This window comes from Sebastes umbrosus, chromosome 6, assembly GCF_015220745.1.
Source record: "Sebastes umbrosus isolate fSebUmb1 chromosome 6, fSebUmb1.pri, whole genome shotgun sequence".
Taxonomy (NCBI): Eukaryota; Metazoa; Chordata; class Actinopteri; order Perciformes; family Sebastidae; genus Sebastes; species Sebastes umbrosus.
In genome coordinates, this window is record NC_051274.1 from 7,376,065 (window position 1) to 7,391,068 (window position 15,004).

The window sequence follows — 15,004 nt, forward strand, 5'->3', positions numbered from 1 at the left end:
TGCGCCACTGAGCAACCACATCCATGTGAGCAACTTTAATAGGAATGAACCGCGGGGCCCCGCCTCCAACGCTGTATCCAGTTCTCTTGATACATCCATGTTGCCCACGCTGTAACAGCTATTGCTCTGTCTCGGATGGGAGACAGTCTGTGTGAGGAGACAGACCTCGACACAACACCTGCAGCATAAAGACACCCGGCTGGTTGAAGGTGGGACAACAACTATTTACCTTTTCTCTCCCTCCGGCGCACAGAACGAGACTATGTTTAGCTTCAGACTCGGTGTAGTTGCACGCAGCCTGAGTTAATTCTGTTAATTTAGTAACTAAATATGGGCTAACATCGCTCGAGAGGCAGGTAACAATTAGCTAACGTTAGCTGAGCTCAGCCAGGAGAGCGTGCAGCCTCTACTACCATACTTTACCTGTGAGCGCGCATGATTGATGTAACGTTATATGGGTATAAAAGAAAAGGCTCGTGTCACTGTGTGCGCGGGACCTAAAGTTATCACCAACATCTATTACAGCCAGTTTAGAGCTAATCCTCCTCTGTAAAGGGACCAGGTAGGACAAGGTGTGGGGGGTCCTTTTGTGCTCTCTTGATGGATTCTGTGCATACGCCTGCAAGCAGGACTTGAACATGAACTTGAGGACTTTGCATTAAGTAGAAAGTAGTGGCTAGAGAGTAGAAACTCCATATGGCATAGAGGTCGGGGACGATGGATGACAACAAGAAGTTGTAGTTTTGTTGCCTAAACCTGCTTTTTTGCCTAAACCTTAAGAAGTTGTAGTTTTATTGCCTAAACCTGAAGAAGTCTTTTTGTTTGAGTTCAAAACTAAACGTTTCATCAGTTTTACAACATGTTAGAAGGTTAATTTGAATTAACCCCCTATTCTGTCAAGTATTGCAATTTTTTTAACTTTTTATGCATGCTGTAGCTGGTCAACAATATATGACACTATTTTGAATGGGATCTGGTGTACCGTTTGTTCCCATGCTGTCAAAATATACCTCAAGATGTCAAATTACTGACGAGACTGAAAGGTTTGTTTCGTGTATTTTTTTCTTTTCTTCCCAGTATAATTAACCATCATGGTGAACCAGCGAGGGGACGTTAGTTGGCCGTCGTGCAAGAGCGACTCCAGCGGGGCCAGCAACAGCGGCGGGGAGAGCTCCAAGGAGAGCTCCCGGTCCTCCACGCCGGTGCTCGAGGACCGCTCGGACAGGCTGCGGGACAAGATGCGGAGGAGGATGGAGTCCGGAGACCGCTGGTTCTCACTGGAGTTCTTTCCTCCCCGCACAGCCAGTGGAGCTGTCAACCTCATCTCAAGGCATGTGAAATCAAATTGGACTTGAGTGGGATATTTTTATACTGGAAACACTATGTGTTTAGAATCAGCAAAGTCCAGACAAAAGCTGGACTTTACCTTGACATGGTCAAAGAATTTGATGAAAAGTTGTAAAGCTATTTAAAAACTAACTTTGTCTTAGCACCAACTCCACCTCCTCTGGTAGCCTAGTTCAACAACTGTAGGCCAGTAGCTCCAAGAGGCTATTCATATTATATAAGTTATGTACTTATTATAATAGTTTATTATTAAACCTTTATTTAACCAGGTAAAACCCATTGAGATTACAGAATCTCTTTTCCAAGGGAGTGCTGGCCAAGACTGCAGCAATACAGTGTTTCAAACGACATACACACAAAGATTTATAATGCGTAAGACCAGCATATGGTGTTTAAAGCCCCCCTCTGGTGTATTTTTGCATTCCTATGATATTTCATATTTATTTGAGTCATTTCCTGACTAAGTTGATCAGCCACACTGTTTGCCCAAATTTTTGGTAAAATGTGAATATGACATATGAATATAGTAGAAGCTGCAGGTCAGACGTGATCCTCCAAGCTTGGACAGGCACGCTCATGCTCGTTTGTGTCTGAGCAGCGGCAAACTGATAAACCTGTTTATCTGTCTGTCAGTTTGACTTTTCTAGTTAATTAGCCCAGCCAGTTGCATCAGCTAACTGAGGGTTTTCATTTTATTTTTGCGTTTCCTCCACCTTAGTTTAGTGTGTTTATTTTCACTATGGCATTTGTGTGTGCGGTGAACGGGGGAAATCAACGCAGTGAATTATACAAAATCCCACCGGCATAATTAACATAACACAGTGACTGTCTCTCTCACTCGCTCTCTTCTTTACCGTCTCCTGCTGGAGATAAATTAACAGAAAGCATTCAATACCGGAGGTTTGCGGGCCTCTAACAGGTCCGAACGATGGGGAGCGCACAACTTTCAGCCCGAAAGAAAACGAGAGAAAAGTCCCGTTAGAGAAATAAATGAATCACAGTGCAGCCCGGTGCGGTGACGATGCTGGGAGCTGAGGAGAGAGCGTCCTGAAGCTGCATTTCAAACAGCAGACCTCTGCAACATGTCTATCCGTCCTCCAGCAGCAGCAGCAGCCAGACGGCCGCCTCGCCAGGAGGAGACGGTAAAGGAGAAAACGAGTGAGGGAGAGTTGAATTCTTGTCTAATTTTTGGGCTGATAAACAGTAAATGAATCTAAGCCGGTTTCATCTAAACTGGGTTGAAAACGATGCAACCTGGTTGCCATGGTAATGAATTATGTCTGACTATTATGGTGTCTTCAAATGAAACTCGTGAGCTCATACTTACAACATGGGAAGTCGTGTACACGATATGCTTGGCGTTCAAGTGGTTAAGCTGTGAGAACACCGCTGCTAGGCAACGGCAATATTGACATCACTGTCGGCATCTAGAAGCCACGGAGGCTAACAATTTAGCAAGCTAGCAAGTGGGTAACATAATGTTAGAAATGCAAAGGCATAATGACAGAGGAAAAAGATGACACCGTTAGGAATATCAACATTTTCCTAAGACCTAATATAAAATTACAAAGAAAAATAATATATACGACTAAAATTACAATATATTAACTTATTATGTGCCGAAAACAAACTTCCATGGGCTCCGCCATTTCTGACGTCAACAAACACGTCACATCTTGTGAACTCAGAGCTTTCAGAAACTTTCAAATTACGAGGTCGTGAATACAGCAACGGGGGCGTTCATATGGGCGCCACTCATGGACACGGTAAACACCACCCCATTTGAAGGCACCATTAACCACACCCCCATTCTCTGTTTGAGGAAGAACGTTAACCAAAGAATAGGAAGTAAAATTGGCTGGAGGGGGGCTTTAAAAGAACATACATGCAAACACTTAAACCCAAAAACAAACGCAGTGTTTCAAACAACTACACAAAGACATTTAAAACAAACACACAATATCAATCGATTTGAAACGAGGGTGACCGAAAGTACAAAGATCAGTTTCATAGTTCATCAACATAGGGTTATCACAACAACTCAAGAATTGTCTACGAGACAGCTGAGCCATTTGTTTTGAGCATGCCATTTTTCTTCAGATTTGACCGTATGGGCAGCGGAGGGCCTCTGTTCATTGACATTACCTGGCACCCAGCAGGGGACCCGGGCTCGGACAAGGAAACCTCATCTATGATGATTGCCAGCACAGCGGTCAATTACTGTGGCCTGGAGAGCATCCTCCACCTGACCTGCTGCAACCAGACCAAAGAGAAGATTACTGGCTACCTGGCCAAAGCAAAGCATGTGGGCCTCAAGAACATCATGGCACTAAGAGGAGGTAGGAGGGATGTCATTTGTTTCAGTCGATTAGACTGTTGTCAGGCTGTTAAATAGGTGTTATCAGTCGCTATAAGCCCCATAGATGTGGGTCAATAGGGGCCACTAGTAGGTTTTATCATCTAAAGAAGTTGTAGTTTTATCGCTTAAACCTAAAGAAGTTGTAGTTTTGTTGCCTAAACCTAAAGAAGCCTTTTTGTTTTTGTTCAAAACATGAGGTTTCATTCAGTTTTACAACATGTTAGAACGTGTTGCTTTTAAGTTTGAGTTTCACTTTTAAAACTAGTAGGCCCCTAATGACCCACATCTATGGTGTTTATAGCGACTGATTACGCCTTTTTACAGTCGAAATCGGGTGTTTGTTTACATTCTTAACGACAGGAGTGGCTGTACCATGTAAACTTCTGAATAAAGAGGGAATTATTTGCTCCATGTTTTTTTCCATTTTCTTGACACAACAAAATAGTGGAGTAGTAACGTACTGTTAACAGGCAGGCTAATGTTTCAGTACCTTTGTGCACTTTTCAGTGAGGAAGACCTCACTCAATGGAGTTCAATGGGCCGTTTTGACAGCTGACATAACTAAACAAAGTACTGGAACTGGATCAGGCTTTATATGTCACGGTCCTGGTGATTCGTTCAACATTGTTAGTCTCAGATATGACGACGATTCCACATCGGAGTGGGAAAGTCGAGTATAGCCTTGGAGAACCTCATAACTTATGGCTGCCTGCTAATGTGTGATATCCTGATATCTCCGCAGACCCAGTAGGAGCAGACTGGGAGGAAGAGGAGGGAGGCTTCAACTATGCCACCGACCTTGTTAAACATATCCGATCAGAGTTTGAGGACTACTTTGACATCTGTGTCGCCGGTATGTTTTCAGCCTCCAGATCAGTAGTAGTCAGTTTAAGTGGAGCTCCATTTGAAGTATCAGTCAGTGATTTTAATATGTTTGTATGCCCAGGCTACCCCACAGGCCACCCTGAGGCAGAGAGCTATGAGGAGGATCTCAGACACCTAAAGGAGAAGGTGGATGCTGGAGCAGACTTTGTCATCACCCAACTGTTCTTCAGGGCAGACACCTTCCTAAAGTTCCTGGATGACTGCAGGGCAATTGGTATCACATGTCCCATCCTACCTGGAATCTTCCCCATTCAGGTAAGTCACTGCTGCTTCCAGGAGCAGCTACTACTGTTATCATTATCACCAAGAAGTCACAGGTTGATTGCTGATGGTCATACTGGGAAACTTTTAATGAGGAAAGCATATTCATTGTGTTTTGTATTTGAACTCAGTCTTCTTTTTGTTGTTTTAGTCATCACTCCCTTTGTTTGTGCTTTACTCACCAGAACCAGGGAGTAAGCAGAGTTTAGCTAATTGTACTACATTTTCATTAGTGATGATATGATATCAAGAATTGTTAAACATATTTTTCATAACTCAAATTTCCCTTTAGTTCTCTGTCACACACACACACACACACACACATGCTAATGTACTGTAAGGATCAAATTTGTTTGAATAAAGACAAGTTGCTCAGCTTCACTAATTAAGTGAAATAAGACAAAGGGAGATAGACAAACATTTGCAGACTAAATTTAGAAGATGGTAAGTAAGTAAGTAAAGCTTTATTTATATAGCACCTTTAAAAACACACCGTTGCAAAGTGCTTCACACACAAATGAAACGTCAAACAATGATGAAAACAAGGAAAATTGACAATATGAAACACAGAAACAATGAGAAACAGATCAAACAAAAACAGACAAACACACATGTGGATGAGGCCTATAGAAAGGCTTGCCTATAGGGATAGGTTTTTTAGGAGCTGCTTAAAACAGTCCAGAGATTCAGCAGCTCTGATAAATTGGGGGAGGTGATTCCAGAGAGTTGGGGCTAAGACAGAAAAGGCCCGATCACCTTTTGTTTTGCAGTTAGAGCGGGGGATGAATAAAAGACCGAGATTAGAGGATCGAAGTGTTCGACAGGTCGAATATGGAACTAAAAAATCAGAAATGTAACTGGGGGCGAGGTCATGCAGTGCCTTAAATGTAATTAGCAAGATCTTAAAGTTGATTCTGAATTTTACAGGGAGCCAATGGAGGGATGCCAAAACAGGGGTGATGTGAGACCGACGGCTAGTTCTGGTTAATAACCTGGCCGCTGCATTTTGAACCGCCTGAAGGCGATTTAAAGCAGATTGACTGAGGCAGGTGTAGAGGGAATTACAATAGTCTAAACGGGAGAATATGAAAGTGTGAATTAATAGTTCAAGTAGTTCAATAGTTGTACCGTTGCTAATACATTGCATGTCAGTAGATAACAGGTAGTTTAATTACCTCCTGCATAGTAGGGGTGTAAGAAAATATTGAATATCGCAATATTACGTTTTGTGATACTGTATCGATTCTCAAAAACACTATCGATTTTTAATTAATATTTTACATGTAAAGATCAACTCAGTCAATACTTGATTTAATTTGCAAAGTGATGCGCCCTCTTTGTGTATGTGCCCTCTGGACTGTGAGAACACGCTGTTCTGATTGCTTAAAAAAGTTACCGTAATCTTTTTTTAAAAAGTTAACTTTTTTTTTTCTCAGATTTTACGCATATAGTGGTGCGTTCTTTATACTATTAACAGTTTTCCTAAAATTAGATTTGAATTTGCTTACTCTATCGCAATATATTGAATCGTAACCCCTGTATCATGATTCGTATCGTATTGCCAGATTCTTGCCATTACACAGCCCTACTGCATAGCAGCTTTTCATGTGAAGATGTGGTGATTGAGGAAAGGCTGAACAGAGCTTTGTTTTTGAGAATGCAGTGAACATTGTTAAAGCGTTTTGCCACTAGCCTAGTTTCAAGGAGTTCACTGTGCTGCTGCTGTAGGGATTTATTTTAGTTGTCCTCTACTTTGCCCTGCTACTTTTCATCTGGTTTGATCCAGAGTAGAGAAGGTTGACCAATGAATTTGCTGGGCTGATATTGGCTTATCTGAAATATATCTATCGGCTTATCTGTTGGCTGATAAATAATGGGGGGAAAAAAATCTCAAATATCTGCTTGGCCCCACGTAATTTCCTTTGTGCACAAGATACCTGAACGTTTTACCCCAGGAACCAGTGTGATGGCCCCTGTCTAACCCCCAGTTTGTCAGAACCCGGCTCCTAGGCATGACAAGTATTGAATGGACACGGTTAATGATGCTAAATTATGTGTTTATTTTAATAAAGTAAACCACTAAAGCAATGTGGAATATGTCAGCTGGGATGAGTCCAAGTTAGAGAGAGACAGAGCAATGCTGGGAGTCAGGCTTTTATCCTATGGGAGCGCCAGGTCCAGGTGCTCCAAAACTGTTGCTCACCACAAACCTGTGGAGAAAATCTCCATAGATTGACGATGGAGTCTAGCTGAGTCCGTATCTGCAGCCAGCCTGTGTATGTGTACCCTGAAAGAAATGTGTTGTCGCTCTCTATTATCAAATGATTTCCATCCATCGGGATAAAGCTGGATTAATACCTGTTCCTCTCTAGGGTTACCAGTCTCTGCGTCAGCTTGTCAAGCTGTCGAAGCTCCAGGTACCAGACGAGATCACCAAAGTCATCGAGCCCATCAAAGACAACGATGCCGCTATCCGGAACTACGGAATCCAACATGCGGTGGAGATGTGCCGTGTGCTGCTGGACAGTGGCAAAGTACCAGGCCTCCACTTCTACACACTGAATCGTGAGGTCGCCATAATGGAGGTGCTCCGACAGCTGGGCCTGTGGATAGAGGACCCCAGGTCAGTCATCCCTCCGCCGGCTTACAGCATATTGATGCTTTGAGCAAAAGTCAGATGTAGTCGTGGAATTTTAGGGGGAAAAATTGCAAAGAATCGACTCCCATCGGCTGACAAAAAAGCAGTCCTAGTATGGACAAACTACAACAAGTACAATAAAACAGCATGATGCAATGACAAAACTATTGTCCATAAACCCTCACATGTACTGCATTTAGAATAAACAATATGCTCAAATCATAACATGGCAAACTGCAGCCCAACAGGCAACAACAGCTGTCAGTGTGTCAGTGTGCTGACTTGACTATGACTTGCCCCAAAGTGCATGTGATTATCATAAAGTGGGCATGTCTGTAAAGGGGAGACTCGTGGGTACCCATAGAACCCATTTACATTCACATATCTTGAGATCATAGGTCAAGGGACCCCTTTTGAAAATGGCCAATCCCGTTTTTCCTCGCCAAAATTTTGCGCAAGTTTGGAACGTTATTTAGCCTCCTTCTCAACAAGCTAGTATGACAGGTTTTTTAGTTTCATATGATGCCAGTTTCTTCACTCTAGCTTTAAAACTGAGTCCGCTACAACCTAAAAATGCAAGCTGTGTTAATGTGTTATTATCGCGTTAACTTTGACAGCCCTACTGATTACCTACCCAACGAACGAATAGTCGAATAATCGGGTTCAGCCCTATTATTTTCAACAATTTGTATTGCTATTTCTTTATATTCTAGTGCCACCTCAGGTATTTGTAACTTTTACTGCTGTAGTGAATGAACTTGAAATCAATAATTTCATCATATCCCATCAAACATGCTGCTCTGGATCATGAATGTGCCATATTGGCTGTGTTCTTTGCCAGGCGGCCTCTTCCCTGGGCAGTGAGTGCCCATCCCAAACGGAAGGTAGAAGATGTTCGACCCATCTTCTGGGCGTCCAGGCCCAAGAGCTACATCTACAGAACCCAGGAGTGGGACGAGTTCCCCAACGGCAGATGGTACGATTACACACAAACTCAAAAGATTTTACATGACAAAAACGTCAGTGTCCGTTTCCTTTTATTAATGTATTTTATTTGGTGAATAAATGAAAATAAAATGTACTTCCTTTAGTTGGATTATTAGGGTGTTTTGTGAATTGGTGTTCATGTACTAGTGTAAAATTATGAAGCCTACTGTCAAACGATTAAAAGGTGTTCTGTTGTTGATGTCTCCAGGGGAAATTCCTCGTCTCCGGCTTTCGGCGAGTTAAATGACTACTACCTGTTCTACTTGAAGAGCAAGTCATCCAAAGATGCACTGCTGCAAATGTGGGGTGAGGAGCTGAAGAACGAAGAGAGCGTCTACGAGGTCTTCACCTGCTACATCACAGCCCAACCAAACCGCAGTGGGCAGAAGGTAGACGAGCTTTTTCTGTTGATGATTGATAACGTTCCTCAAATTAAGCTGTTGATGGCATGTGTTGTTCCCCCATGTCCTTTCCATAAAGTGAGTCTGTGTAGCTGATTCTTATTCACTTTTCACACCACAGAACTTTTACAAAAGTCATGTTTATGACTCAGCCGTTATTACAGACTTTTATTATCAAGTCAATGATCTCGTAACGCCTCCCGATGTAGTCACAACCATGACTCTTAGTTCTAAGATGTTACGTTTTACTGATAAAATCCAAACTGTGGTTTTCCTTCTCTGATGTATGAGTGTAAAGTGAGAGCTGAAAGACGAGGAAAAAACATACAGACGCATGTTCTTCCTCCATGTTCTTGGCGTGTGATGTTAGAGATGGGGACACTGTCCCTCAAATCTAATCTCAAATATTTTTCTTGTGGCTTCCTGCTGAGCCTGTTCTTCAAACACACTTTAACTAATCCAGACATGATGTTATAATGTTAGCCAGTTTATATCCTGTTAATCCAACCAACCAACCAACCAACTTGGTTCTTGGACCACAGTTCCCAGCCTCACCTGCTGTCTGTGATAGTCTGTGATCCGCTGACAGGTGGAGGCTGGGACAGTGAGCTGGGTGAGTTTGGAGCGGAGGATGTCTGGTATGATAGTGTTGAACGCCGAGCTCCAGGATCCTTACATATGTCTCTGCGGAGCCGAGGTGTTGCAGGATGTTGTGCAGTCCCGTGTTGACTGCATCATCCACTGACCTGTTTGCCCGGTAGGCAAACTGCAGGGGGTCCAGCAGGGGTCCTGTGATGTCCTTCAGGGCAGACGTCAGGGCGACGGACCTGTACTCATTTAATCCTGTGATGGAGGGTTTCTTTGGGACCAGGAGGGGACTTCACACTTCACACAGCTCCAGTGATCTGTTGTTGAAGATCTGTGTGAAGATGGGGAGCCAGCTGATCACCACAGACTTTCAGACAGTGGCAGACAAAAAAAATACTTGTCTGCCACAGCGGTAGGAAGTGAATAAAGTTCATTCCAGACCCTGATCACAATCTCTTTTGCTAGGTGTTGTGTTTGCCATGGAACGATGAGCCTCTGGCCCCGGAGACTAACCTGCTGAAGGACGAGCTGGAGAAAGTGAATAGACGAGGAGTCCTCACCATCAACTCCCAGCCCAACATCAACGGCAAACCCTCCACAGACCCCATAGCAGGCTGGGGACCTGCAGGAGGCTACGTCTTTCAGAAGGTAGAAACACTTTTTGTCTTTGTTTGTGCACTTTTTGGATGGAGTGGTTAGGGAGTGGGGTGTTTTTGCCTGATATGTTGATATGCTGTCTTGTTTTAAATCCAACAGGCCTATCTGGAGTTCTTCACCTCCAGTGAAAACGTGACCGCTCTCCTCAAAGTACTGAAGAAGTACGAGCCCCGTGTCAACTACCACATTGTTAACGTGCATGTAAGTTTGACCAGAAAACACCTGACATTCCATGTTTGTGTGCGAGTATGTATTGATATTAATACGTCCCGATGAATATTTTGTGTGTAGGGCCGTAACCTGACCAACGCCCCTGACATGCAGCCTAACGCTGTGACGTGGGGGATCTTCCCTGGCAGGGAGATTGTTCAGCCTACTGTAGTGGACCCGGACAGCTTCATGTATTGGAAGGTAAGATAGAGATTGTCCTGTAAATGTGCAGGGATTCAGGAATGTTCAGCAGTATTTGTAGGGAAATAAAGCTCCAAAGTTGATGGATGGATGTGGGGGGCATTATACATTTTTGCAGAAATTAGTGAGTTTAAAAACAGAATGTAGTGGTGGTCGTTTCCTCCGCTATTGATGGAAGTAACACATTATGTTATGTGTCCATCCTAATGATGAAGATGTGCATTGTTTTTTACTGAGTGGAACTACACTGGCTTAAAGTGCTAAAATGGGAATATGACGTATAACTATAGTAGAAGCTGCAGGTCAGACGGAAAGCATCCAATGCCATTTTGGAAGTTTGTCAGCCTGTAACAGGTACGGATGACAGGAGCGCACAACTTTCAGCCCGGAAAAAAACAAGAGAAAAGTCCCATTAGAGTAATAAACAAATTGCAGTGCGGTGTCGGTGCTGGAGCTGAGGCGAGAGCTGTTTGTGCTGGTGGATGGTGCACCTCTTAAACGTCGCCAAACGGTGGACTTCGGCAACAGGTCTATCCGTCCTCCAGTGCGCCTTTTTAGACTCTACAGTATAATAGTACTGCATGCTGTATATTGGGCAGTATGTACAAGCAGCGATGATGTTTTAAAGGTTCTCTTTACAACTATTTGCTATGTAATAGTGTGGTGGAGTAATGTCTACCTGAGCAGAGAATGAAGTCGCTCTCCCTCTGTATGTGTTGTAATACCAGCTTCTCCCTGCTTTGTTAACATCGCAAGGCCGGCCACGCATGCGTTTAGTGCATGTCGGTGCATGTGAGTGTGCCCTATACTGGCTAGCTCACGGCCGCTGCGCTGCACTTACAACCGATCACACCTTCCCAACTGACAGCGCCATCACGGAAGCATAGCACCCGCCCTCCGGTCCCCCCCCCCCCCCCCAGGATCTGTTAGCTCTGTCAACAGTGTTGCCTTTGTTTTCACTGTTGGCACCGTAAGCTACAAGCCACCGGCTGAGCTGTCGTCATGTTGAGAGCCTGGGCTGTAGAGTAGCTCTCCATGGAGAAAACTCACCTATCACCTACTCCCCCTGTGAACTTACAAAACGTGTCCTTACAGTTTCTGTAGTGCTACCCACTTTTGGGAAATGCATGAATATCATACTATATATAAATATTATATTCCCACTTTACTTTGAAATAAATAAAATATAAGAAGCTCGTATTAGATTTGACCTGTTGTAATTAAGTTGATATATCACCATAAAGTAGAGGCCTGTACTACAAAGCGTGTTCAACATACTCAGGGTATCTTGTCGTTATCTGGCTTAACTGACCCTAGCAAACGAGATCCCGCTAAGCGGACCTACGACGGTGGTTATCAACTCAGTAAATCAACCCAGTGTTTCTCATTCTGGCTACGAGCGCGTTCACATGAAAGGGGCGGTGTTTGCAGCATGTAACCAATCGCAAACATGGACAAATCTCCTGTCAGCAGAACTATAATATTAGACAAATACAAAGAAGTCAAACACATAATCAGGCTAACATTAACAGAGTTGAAGCTGCCAAATGCAGGAAGGAGAGCTGACAAAGAAAAAAATGCAGACGTGTGACTGTAACAGGTTTATTAAGTTAACGGAATACTCAGACGTGGTCATCTAAATGGGGCAGTGAAATATAAACAGCTTTCAGAGTGTTCTGAATGATTAGTTTACACTTATCACATTATGGAATTTAAGAAGTTTGTGGCATGTGTGACTATTTCATCCTTCTTTCAGCTGCCTCCTCTACTCCGGCGGTGTGAAACGGACTTGAGAGCAAGTAAAAAAATAAATATAAAAACATAATTCAAAGCGGTAAACACCCACAACAAACAGGCAGCTGTCCTTCCTGCAATTGTCAGTTTAAACTGTGTTGTTTTTAGTCTGATTATGACTGTAACTTCTTCGTATTTGTGTAATATTATCATACGATCTGCACACCGAGCTCTGATTGGTCAGTAGGCGTTGCTTTTATACGAGTTGATCTGTCATCTGGAATATAACCTGCTCCGGAGCAGGTTAGCTGTTCAGCGTAAGTTACCATGGCGATCTACCCCGGTAAGAAGTGAACCACCGTCGTAGGACGGAAAACCCTGAAGGGTTAAACCTGAAGTTACCTCGCTAAAATCAAATCCCGCTTCGTAATTAACATCCAGGGGGAAACAGGATAATGTTCAAATAAATGTTTTAGTCCGTTTTCAAGGAGAACTCTTGAGTTGTTCACAATATCAGAGGCATTATCAAAGTTTAATTTATTACTACCAGAACTGTAAGGTTTTGCAAGGACCTAAAAGTGTTTCCAAAACATCTCTGCCTCAACACCATCTCCTGCAGCTCCTGACGGGTTAGGACATTACCAGCTCAGATGGGGGTGATTTCCTGGGTTAAGAAAGTTGATAAATGTTTTTACTCCTAGTACCAACAACAGGACCACATTTGTGATACCCTGGTCATGTTGTGTTCCCTACTCACACTGATCAATACACAAGCCTGATTAGGAAATCAATGCTTGACAAAATGTTATCAGAAGCACATTTAGTTTGACACCAGCTGGTTTTAGCACTAGTTGGCCCCCTCTGGCCGGCCTACTACACGCTCCCTTCGTCAAACCTGTCTCCATGTTCTCCTCAGGACGAGGCCTTCGCCTTGTGGATCGAGCAGTGGGCCAAGCTCTACGAAGACGAGTCTCCTTCACGGATGATCATCAAGTATATCCACGACAACTACTTCCTGGTCAATCTGGTGGACAATGACTTTCCTCTGGAGAGCTGTCTGTGGCAGGTCATCGATGATATGTTTGAGCTGCTCGACGCGCCTCCAGAGCCTCTGTCCGACGATGGAACGGTCTCTGAATAAAATCAGTCTCGTCAAGCTACTTTTTTTAGGGACAGAAAGAACACTATGGAACCGTTGATGTTTTATGCATTGTCTAAAATAAAAAGCTGCTACTTACAATACAGAGCATAGCATAGAGTACCGAAGTGTACTTCACAGTATTTTTTATAGAGTTTTTCTAAATGTTTTTTCTAGCATTTGAGTGAATGGAAAGTAGCTTCATCCTCTGCAGCACTCCCAGCTGATGAACTACACTTGTTCTCATACAGGTTTGGGTTTTGACCCGGTCACATTTTATAAGTTTCTTTATGGACAGATCTCACTGAGAAACAACAAATAATAAAAAAAAAAATTTAATTATGAACATGCAATTTAACTTTTAAAGTGTTTTTCAGTAAATGCTATATTTGAACTAGAATGGCACTCTGAGAGAGTGAGACCTCCGCCAAGGTGCCTGACTTTAAAAACAGATCACAGCTCACAGCTGGCGGTACCATGAGGTGGTCGGCTTGTTATTGACGCGGTGGGTTTCCGTGTAACGTATCGGTGGATGCCTCTCTCATTCAGCAGCCTTGTTCTGTCTGTATAATGTTACACTATGTTGTCTCTCATCCCGTCATCTACCGCTTTTTTCTTTCTCACCGCGGACGGGCAGCAGCTCCACACATCCACACACGTATCTTTCTGCTCGAAGAAGAAGGCTGGGTCACGCGTCATCAACGCGTCATCAGTTACACTGCGCATGTGTTATACCCAGAGGTGTTAATGTTCTGGCTGATCGGAATCCGTAAAAAAAAATCCTGAATCTGGATCGCCACCAAAATCTATTGGATTGTTCATTGTGCCACACCCCACCCCTCCAAAATTCATTCAAATCCATCACAAACGTTTGGAGTAATCCTGCTAACAGACAAACAAACAAACCAACGTCGGTGAAAACATAACCTCCTTCCTAGGCCTTCTGCCTTGGCGGAGGTAATTAGATTGTTAAATGATGCCGTGTACTGTTATGGGTGTAAACCTAGTATAGAGATATAATCAAGATAGAGATGTTGTGTATGAGTGAACTCACGATGAGGCTCTGACAGTAAAGCTGCTGATGACTATATTGTACCACAGACAACAGTTACACTGTCTACCTTCTGCCTTAAAGATTTAAGTGCTGGTTGATTTAAGAATTTCTATTTGAGTGAAAATGATGAAATTGTACTGTAGTTTAGCGGTCTGGAGTGTTTCTGTTTATACGTGAGCTTCAAGTTTTCAGAATTGTGTGCATAGTTCCATTTCTGTGTATACAATGGAGAAAAACTGCATTATTTTTTTCCCCCCGTGAATGTTGCCACAGACACCCAGTTTGTAATACTGCAAATATATAAATATTGCTATAATACTTTCATCAGTGGGCCATAGGCTCAATCACCATTTTGTTACCTCCTTCAGCAATAAATGGTGACTTAACAGACATTTATTTAAATGACAATCTTCAATGCCACTTGAACATGTTTTAAATGTACGTCATATTTATTTGTTCTGACTTCTCTCTAAAGCATTAAATAATTTTTCAATACTGAACAACCTGGTGAGTGTGTGTTATTAAGTAAGGTAGAGTAGCATCC

The 15,004-nt window shown here is 43.1% G+C and overlaps 1 protein-coding gene across 2 annotated transcripts; it reads left to right on the forward strand.

Annotated features, from left to right (window-relative positions):
- The first annotated feature begins 47 nt into the window (after positions 1-47).
- Positions 48-13,740, forward strand: mthfr (methylenetetrahydrofolate reductase (NAD(P)H)). Of its 2 annotated transcripts, none has more exons than XM_037772306.1 (12): positions 48-209; positions 1,078-1,330; positions 3,448-3,686; positions 4,449-4,559; positions 4,653-4,846; positions 7,225-7,475; positions 8,332-8,466; positions 8,686-8,866; positions 9,932-10,114; positions 10,223-10,324; positions 10,415-10,534; positions 13,185-13,740. In XM_037772306.1, the coding sequence occupies exons 2-12, from the start codon at positions 1,092-1,094 to the stop codon at positions 13,407-13,409; spliced, it is 1,980 nt and encodes a 659-aa protein (XP_037628234.1). In that variant the 5' UTR covers positions 48-209; positions 1,078-1,091; the 3' UTR covers positions 13,410-13,740. The 2 variants fall into 2 exon arrangements, with proteins under 2 accessions (XP_037628234.1, XP_037628236.1); XM_037772308.1 differs by lacking the exon at positions 48-209 and adding an exon at positions 470-562 and having other exon boundaries at positions 13,185-13,409.
- Positions 13,741-15,004: the final 1,264 nt, after the last annotated feature.